A 9,021-nucleotide genomic window follows, 5' to 3' on the forward strand; every position below is an offset into this window, starting at 1 on the left:
TAATGATAATGTCTACTTTTGTCCATAGTCGCATTTTCCTTTATGTTTGTTCATTCCTAAATATATAGTATTTTAGGATGGTGATGCTCACTCTACTTCTGGTTGAGAGGGGTTTAAGGTAGATTTTTAATTTTATAATTATACAAATGAATTTATAAAAATGACATCATACCTGTGAGCAAGATGAAGACTTTGATTCATGTAAGTAAAGATCCAACAATCCCTTATTTTAATTTTTTGTTTTAATTAATTAATCAATTAATACCACAAATGCATTTATTTACTAATGAAAGCAATGATCCTAATTAAACCAACACTGTGAAATAGGTGGATGTAAAACATTTATGAAAAAGATAATGGAACATAATGAGTAAAACAAAAAGCAGTATGGACATAAGTTTATTGAACTGAGCTTGTTCATACTCAGCTTATTCCTGTCCAAAAGTGATGATGGAATTTTTATTCTACTTTTTCACAGAACTGAGTACTGGTGAATTGTTCATAATGCATTCCACTCCTAATTTCTTCCACTTTTCCTGTTATTGTTTTTTTTTCCTCATCTCATTCCTGGTGTTGAATCAATGCACCGTCTGTAAAGGTGCAGACTGAGTTTTTCTGCTGTCAGCTGTAGTTTCCTCAAACTTCCCTCCCAGGTTAAAAGAAAACTGTTCTTCTTTCACAGTGCCCTCAGTTTTTATGGTGAGGGGTTTGCCATCAGAAGTCATGATTCAATCTGGCTTGGCCATTGCCCCCATTTTCCGCAGAGCCATTCCCACTCCTACTTCCTTCACATATTCTTCAAAGCCTTTGCTCTCCCTCAGGCACCATCTTCCTACAGCTGCTGAAAGGTGACAACGGTGGGTGTGGGCAAGGCCATGGAGAGCTGGAACTAGTGTGGCTGTTTTAACTTGACATCAACAAATGTTTAATTCTGCCAAATAGATAGGTGTTTTTGTACCTATGAACATGATTCCTTGATTTTCACCTGTCTTTATCAATGCATTGAATTATGCTAATGGGTTTCCTAATATGTAATCACTCTCAAGTTCAGGCATAAACTGCACTTGGTCACAACCCATTACTTTATTATAGTTTTGCAGTCTTCTTGCTACATTTTAGTTAAGATACTTTCATCATTAGGCACATGTGAGATCTTTCTTTAGTATTCTATTTATTAATAACATTGTTTAAAATATTCTATTTTCTTTGTAAAATTCAGTTGGAAATTTTACTTCTACTCCAAAGCACTGAAGCAAGTGCTTATCTGATTTTAAAGGATTGGCTTATTCTTTTATTAATCTGAACCTGCTGCTTTTATTAGTGGGGAACACATGAACTTCTCCTTCTCTATTGTTATTGTTCTGTTTATACTTCTATTTCTTCTGAAGTCACCATTCTTATAGGAAAGAAAGATTTCCCTGGAAATTTTCCATATCACCTCAGTTTCCTGGTTAATTTGAATCAAGTTAAGCAAATGAGGCAAATGTTTTCTAGTCTCTATATTGATATGTCCTTCCTTTGTCATTAATTACACATTGAAAACTCTTTTGAGGTACTTTATGTGATTCCATTTCCCATCCCATTAATTAAATGACAATAGTACTCAGGGTCTGAAGAATAGTATGAGAATTTGGGTAGAAGTTCCCAAGAAGCAGAGAATCTGGTGATACAGACACCCCTGCTTCTCTACCAGTGTCATATACTGCTCCCTGCCTGTGAGACCTTGTCATTCTCCAGGGATATTGGAAAATGAAGTCTCCCCAAACATTCCAGTGGTCTCTTTTGAGATGCTCATTAGACACTTAAGTTTCTGGTATTAAAATGTAGGGCAAAGTTTTTCAGAACTTTTTCAACTCCCCCGACATGAGCTGTCACTCTTGCCACAGGTGAAATGATAATAGTGGTTCTGTGGGGAGGTGAGGTCACAGGCTCACAAACCCAAGTCTCAGGTTCTGGCTGTTTCTCTCACAGATGCTTCGGCTCTTGTGACCATCACTCTGAGGCCACCATTGTGGCAGGAGGGGTCGGGTGAATATTTTCTATTTTGGTCTGAAAAACTGAGTCTGTATGGGAAGGAGACATATTGGGAGCTGACTAAGTGATGTCTAGTAAAAGGATTCTTCTGGATATGAAATGTGTCCAATGTCAAAGTCACCCAGGACAGATGGTAATTCCTTAGGCATCAGCTGAGGTTTTGGAGAGAGACTGGTGGTCTGAGACCCTATACAAACTCTTGACTGCTCCTAATATAATTTAATGAAATCCTTTCTTAAAGTGTTCCTTAGTGTTTGATCCAAGTGTTATCAAAATCAGAATTTTAAGGTGCTCCAATTCTGCTGCTTCATAATTGATCTCATCTTCAATATGGTGTGCCGAAATTGGAGAGAAATTTCTAGTAGTGCATTTATTTCTATTTAAGCTCTTTGCATGTAATAATGAGTATGATGGAGGTAATTAAATTACTTGGTTCTGGCAGCAATAGTGTGACTGAGTGGCAATTGATGAAATATAATTATTTTCTGTAATTTAGCTGTGATGTGCTTAATGAAGGCAATACATATATCTGTATTAGAAATATCAGTGGTCTTTTGAGCATGGTGAGATTATTTCCCTCCTGAATTTGGGAAAGAGGATTTACTGCAAGGTTAATTTCATAACTGAGGGTTTCAGACAGCAGAAAAAAATTAAGGACTTGAACCTTTTTACAGCTCAAATTGTAATATTTTCTCCAGTTAAAATCATTCCATTGCTATTCTGACACTCATTACTAATCTTTTGCCCATTTCATCTTATTCCATGTACAAATTTCCATGCTTCCAAATTCCATTTTACATTTTTGTCTTGCATTTGAATATTTTTCCTAAATTAACATATTTTAGAGTTTCTGTCAGTTTTTCTAAAACAACATACATTTAGTTTATAAGTACTTAATCACTTCTTTATGTTTTAAGGTCTTATAATTGAGAGCACAACACGATTTTGTACAGTAATTTCTGTGTTGGATGACATTGTACTTTAATTCTTGGCAAAAAAATGATTATTTCTGTTGCCATCGTAATATCTAACCACAATCAAAAAATCCCATCAGGTGCTGAATAATTATTCAGGGCATCTATATTGTGTTAAGACTTTGGAATCTTCATTCTTTAGTTATATGCTCTGTAGAATAAATACTTAGTCAAAATGGGAAATGATCACAACCAAGCTTATAAAATAACATAACTAAACTATGGCAAGTTTGCCTGTATTTGGATTATTTGAAGAGCACAATATGTTAGTATAGTATTTGTGATTAACACAACATTAAACACCAGCATCACAGCAGCCAGGCTACCAATTTTCAAATTCTGACTGCATCTCTATTTAGATGAGTTCCTTAGCCTTTCCATGGCTAAATTCTCTTTGTTTGTAAAAGGAGCATAGTATAAGTTAATCCTATAGATCTGTAGGCTGAATCCTAACCCACAGAGTGGCAAACATAAGAGTGACCAATATATTGTAAGTGCTATGAAAGAAATGCATAAAACTTGGAGAATCCCTAACCAAAAGAAAATATGTATTAGAAATTAATTATCAGGAGAAAGTAATAATAAGTGGAAATTAAAACATTTCTTTTTCCATGAAAATAAGCCTCCAAGTCATGTTTCTGTGCAGATTCCAGACTCCTCTGCTCCTGAATTTCAATAGCGATTCCTAGAATATGACAGAATGGCTGACGAGGGTCTGAAAATAGGAATGCTCTTTCTATTCCAGATAGTCATTGGAATCCTGGGAAATTTCTCACTCTTGTTTGGTTACATCTTCCTTTACTTCAGTGGATGCAGGTTGAGCGCCACAAATGTGATTATCAGGCACCTGTCAGTAGCCAACATTTTAGCCATTCTCTCTAGAGGAATCCCAGGCACAATGGCAGCTTTTCAGATGGAACATCTCCTCGATTATATTGGATGCCAACTTGTTTCATATGTACAAAGAGTGGGCAGGGGTGTGTCGATCGGTACCACCTGCCTCTTAAGTGTCTTCCAGGCCATCATCATCAGCCCTGGGAACTCCAGGTGGGCAGAGCTTAAAAGGAAAGCTCGAAAGTATACCGGCTCTTCCATTGTCCTCTGCTGGATACTGCACATAGTAATAAACATGATTTTTCCTGTATATGTAAGTAGCAAATGGAGTAACAAAAACACTACATGGAAAAATGTCTTGGAATACTGTCCAGCAATTGGTAACACAGTTGAAAGCTCACTGAATGTAACAGTATTATCTTTCCATGATGGTTTGTGTTTGGGACTTATGGTCCTGGCCAGTGGTGCCATAGTTTTCATCCTGTACAGACACAAGCAACAAGTACAATATATTCATAGGAACAACCTCTCCCCAAGATCTTCCCATGAGAACAGAGCCACTCGAAGCATCCTGGCCATGGTAAGTAGCTTTGTAGCTCTTTATGCCCTCTCCTACATCATTTATGTTTATATGGCTCTCTGTGAGAATCCCATTATGTGGCTGGCGAACACCTGTGCACTAATCAATGCCTGTTTCCCAACAATCAGCCCCTTTATTCTCATGAGCCAGGACTCCGTTGCCTCCAGGCTCTGCAGTGTCTGCTATGGAAGGAATGCACATTTCCCTCGCTTCATCAGAAAATATAAATTTTCTGTTTTGCACCATGTTCAATCATGGATGATCTCATCTCTAACTGAATCTTAAGCAAAATTATGTTGAACTCTCACTGCAGAGAGGCAAACCAGACAGAGTGAGATTTAGCCCCAATGATAGACATTAAATAATAGGAATAGTAATAATTGAAATAGTATGTAATTATTATGTAACTTTTCACTATGATTATATTTTGTTACTGGTTGCAGAAATTCAGCCCCTATGCAATAATAAAACAGTTCATCTGGAAATAATGTAGAAACACTGGAATTGTTTTTGAGTATGTAACATTTTTTAAAACTTTATTTCCACTTCATAAAATAAAATAACAGACAAAGGGCAGCTTAAAGAATAATGGAAGCATTATTTAAATAATCCTGGGGAGCGGATGTTGTTCAGAGTTTGAGTGCCTGATTCCCATGTATGAGGTCCTGTGTTCAATCCCCGGTACCTCCTAAAAAAGTCCTGCCCAGGCTCATTTGTTTTATTTAATCCTAAAAATAATTCAATTGTTTCTCCAGTGTTCCAAAAAAGGGAATAAATGAACACATTTATGTTAAATGACATGACCAAAGTCTCCTTGTTAATGAGGAAAAGGAAAAAGATCCTATTCACATCTCATAAAACTCTGTCTGAGATGTTATTTTTCAAAAGATTCAATTGAGCAAGGAATTTTAAGCATAGTCCATAAAGGTGGGAATAGTTTTCTTTCAGAAACAGGGGGAAAGTGGGACATCTGATGATATGTACGATATGTCATACATATCAGTTACCTGGGGTAAAGCTGGACAAAATATTAGGTTAATTTTTTTTTTTCTGGTTTCAGAATTATAATGCATGGTTTAAAAGAAAGGAAAGAAAAAGAGAAAGCTGGTTACAGGGTTAGGGGAATCTAGAAAAAGAGGAAAATAGAGGGAAAGAAAGGGAGGGACAAGTTTGGGGAAAATCCAGTGGCCCAAAATCCCAACTCCCACCCACAGCCCAGCTCTCAGAGCAGGAGTGAAGAATTAAGATCAGTTTTGTACAAGAGTTTTTAAAAAAATCAAATCACTTGGGAAGCGGACTTGGCCCAATGGGTAGGGCGTCCATCTACCACATGGGAGGTCCTTGGTTCAAACCCCAGGCCTCCTTGAACTCTGTGGAGCTGGCCCATGTGCAGTACTGATGCACACAAAGTGCTATGCCATGCAGGGGTGTCCCCGCACAGGGGAGCCCCATGCTCAAGGAGTGCACCCCATAAGGAGAGCCACTCAGCGTGAAAGCAAGTGCAGCCTGCCCAGGAATAGCACCGCACACATGGAGAGCTGACACAACAAAAAGAAACACAGATTCCCATGCTGCTGAAAACAACAGAAGTGGACAAAAAGAATAACACACAGCAAATGGACACAGAGAACAGACAACTGGGGCAGGGGGGGAAGGGGAGAGAAATAAATAAAATAAATCTTTAAAAAAAAAATTGAATCACAACAAAGCTGGCTTGGCTTCTCTTTGAGCCTCCTGGATCACCAAATGTCTCTGACTCTGGCCAGTTCTGCCTTTCCACACAGTTTTTTATTTTTTTTAAAATAAATCAAATTTATTGATATATGTTAACAAAGCATACAGTTTATCCAAAGTGTATAATCAGTGGTATTTGGTATAAACACATAGTTTGTTTTTTTTTCAAATTCTACTCAATTTATTCATTTTTTTAAAAAAAAATATTACATTCAAAAAGTATGAGGTCCCCATTCACCCCCACCGCCCCCACCCCACCACTCCCCCCACAGTAACACTCTCCCCCATCATCATGACACATCCATTGCATCTGGTGAGTACATCTCTGGGCATCGCTGCACCCCATGGCCTGTGGCCCACACCATAGCCCACACTCTCCCACGTTCCATCGAGTGGGCCATGGGAGGACATACAATGTCTGGCAATTGTCCCTGGAGCACCACCCAGGACAACTCCAAGTCCCGAAAATGCCTCCACATCTCATCTCTTCCTTCCATTCCCCGCACCCAGCAGCCACCATGGCCACTTTTTCCACACCAATGCCACATTTTCTTGATTATTAACCACAATAGTTCATGAATAGAATATCATTAAGTCCACTCTAATCCTTACTGTATTCCTCCTTCCTATGGACCTTGGCTTGGTTGTGTCCATTCCACATCTATGTCAAGACGAGGCTTAGATTCCACATGGATACTGGATGCAATCCTCCTACTTTCAGTTGTTGGCACTCTAGGCTCCATGGTGTGGTGGTTGACATTCTTCAACTCCATGTTAGCTGAGTGAGGTAAGTCCAATAAACCAGAGTGTAGGAGCTGAAGTCTGTTGCGGCTCAGGGCCTGGATTCAAGTCCAGAGATTTGTCAGTCCAGAGATTCAAATCCCTTAAATATATCTTAAACCCCAGCACCAACTACAATTCCAGTAAAGTAGCATGAAAGCCTTGTGAAAAGAGATCCCATCTGAGTCCAGCTCCATCATGCAGAAACACCAGCTCCAAAGAAGGGCCAACTGACATGGCAGTGAACCCCATCTGCCATGACCATAGAACCTGTGGGTCTCTTTAGCCTTCAAAAGGACCAATACCTGGGGTTGTATCTACTTTATCTGTCTCTGAGACTCTGCTCAGGTGTGCATAAGGGCAATCCTTCTGACAACCTCCAGACTCTTTTTTAGAGACTCATAGCCATATGAACTCATTTGTCCTTTCCATTTCACCCTAACTTTAGGTCATACAGCATTTTTAACTCCTATTATTATATGTAGACAGGGATATTCTGCTGGTCCATGTTGAACCTTTAATTCAAGGTCTTTTTCTAGTTACATCATCAGCTGGTACTTGGTAGTGATCCTTTGGTGCCAGGGAGGCTCATCCCCAGGTGTCATGTCCCACACGGGGGGAAGGCATTGCATTTACATGCTGAGTTTGGCTTTGAGACTGGCCACATTTGAGTAACAAGGAGGCTGTCAGGAGGGAACTCTTAGGCACAGTGCTGCTCCAGGCCTTGTTCTTATTTCAGGTATATAGACTCACAAGCATAGTCATTAGTATCAGGGGCTCACTGTTGGACCCTCATTCCTTCCTGGTCCTTACCGTTGCATCTGGGGGACTGCCGCTGCTCCCCTAGGGGCCACGACAGAACCCACCCCCCACCCCGGCCAGGAACCCAGTACCCACCCAGCTGTTGTTTTTAACTGTTTCCACTATGAGTATATCCAAACATTTCCATGAACCCTGGGCACATGCCCTGTATAACTCCCTGTCAACCATATATCGCCTGTCAATAACATCCCATACCAGTATTCCTCTGCTGCCATTGTTGAACCACTCTGTGTTCCAAAACTTCCTGAAAAGTGAAGCCCAATATAATGTCAGGTTCCCTTACTAGTAAAATGGAATATAGCGATGAGTTTAAAGGTTAAATCTAGAATACATATTGATTTGGAAAAATTCTACATCCTATCTTTTTCTTTTCTTTTTCCTAATTATTGAGCTTCTCTTCACAAGAGCCTTAGATCACAGTAATTCATCTATACAATATACAGTACTCCCACATATCCATTATAAAACCTTTTCCCTTCCCCAGTGATAATCTTTTAACTTATTCATATAATATTTACTGAAACTGATGTACAGATATTGAGACAATAGCTTTCAAACAAGGTAACATTTGTGTTTACATTGTGGTTTATACTTTAGGATGTACAGTTTTCTAAATTTTTTAGTTATCCTATGTTTTACATTATGGTTTACATTATTAGTCTGTCGTCCCCTATATGTTTTTGGTGTAATATTACATGTTTTATATCCATCCTTGTGGACTCTTGTGAAACACTTCTTTTGCCCTCACATTTACTTTGGTTCCATCTATTCAATATCTATTTCCCCCTCCACTTGGGGCCCACAGTGACAGTCAATCTTCATTTCTTGAGGAGCCATGTTCAGAGGTACTTGCAACAGTGTTGAGGGCTTGACTTGCTCAACTGCCCTAATGCCCTGGGAGCCACCCTTTCTCTTGAGAGATACAGTTCCCTGTCTATGATGGCATTAGTCCTCCCAAGGATGTGGGTCTACCTTCACTCTCATTATATGGGTCTCTACCCAATGGTATAACCCACTCTGGCAAAATGAGCATTCAGATATTCCCTAGGAGTCTGTCCTGCATCAGATTATTTGAGTATCTTAAACAGGTAACTTTCATAATTATATTTTGAAAAGGTTTTCTCAGCATTTTACTCTCAACCAACACCTGACAATCTCCTATGTTCATATGTTGCCCCTCCCTCCACCCAGTTTCATGGGCAATATTACCCATCTGCCCATCCCTAGCCCCCCTCAAACATGCAAAGCCCCACCCAAAGGTAA

At 39.3% G+C, this 9,021-nt stretch overlaps 1 protein-coding gene across 1 annotated transcript; it reads left to right on the forward strand.

Annotated features, from left to right (window-relative positions):
- Window positions 1-3,708: 3,708 nt before the first annotated feature.
- LOC101423581 (vomeronasal type-1 receptor 2-like) lies at window positions 3,709-4,707 on the forward strand. The gene has a single exon (XM_004475377.2). The coding sequence runs from the start codon at window positions 3,709-3,711 to the stop codon at window positions 4,705-4,707; it is 999 nt and encodes a 332-aa protein (XP_004475434.1).
- The last annotated feature ends 4,314 nt before the right edge of the window (window positions 4,708-9,021 follow it).

This window comes from Dasypus novemcinctus, chromosome 18, assembly GCF_030445035.2.
Source record: "Dasypus novemcinctus isolate mDasNov1 chromosome 18, mDasNov1.1.hap2, whole genome shotgun sequence".
Lineage (NCBI taxonomy): Eukaryota > Metazoa > Chordata > Mammalia > Cingulata > Dasypodidae > Dasypus > Dasypus novemcinctus.

What these genes read in the sequence shown, in the direction of transcription:
- LOC101423581 (XM_004475377.2), top strand. Translation starts at nt 3,709, where the DNA reads ATGGCTGACGAGGGTCTGAAAATAGGAATGCTCTTTCTATTCCAGATA.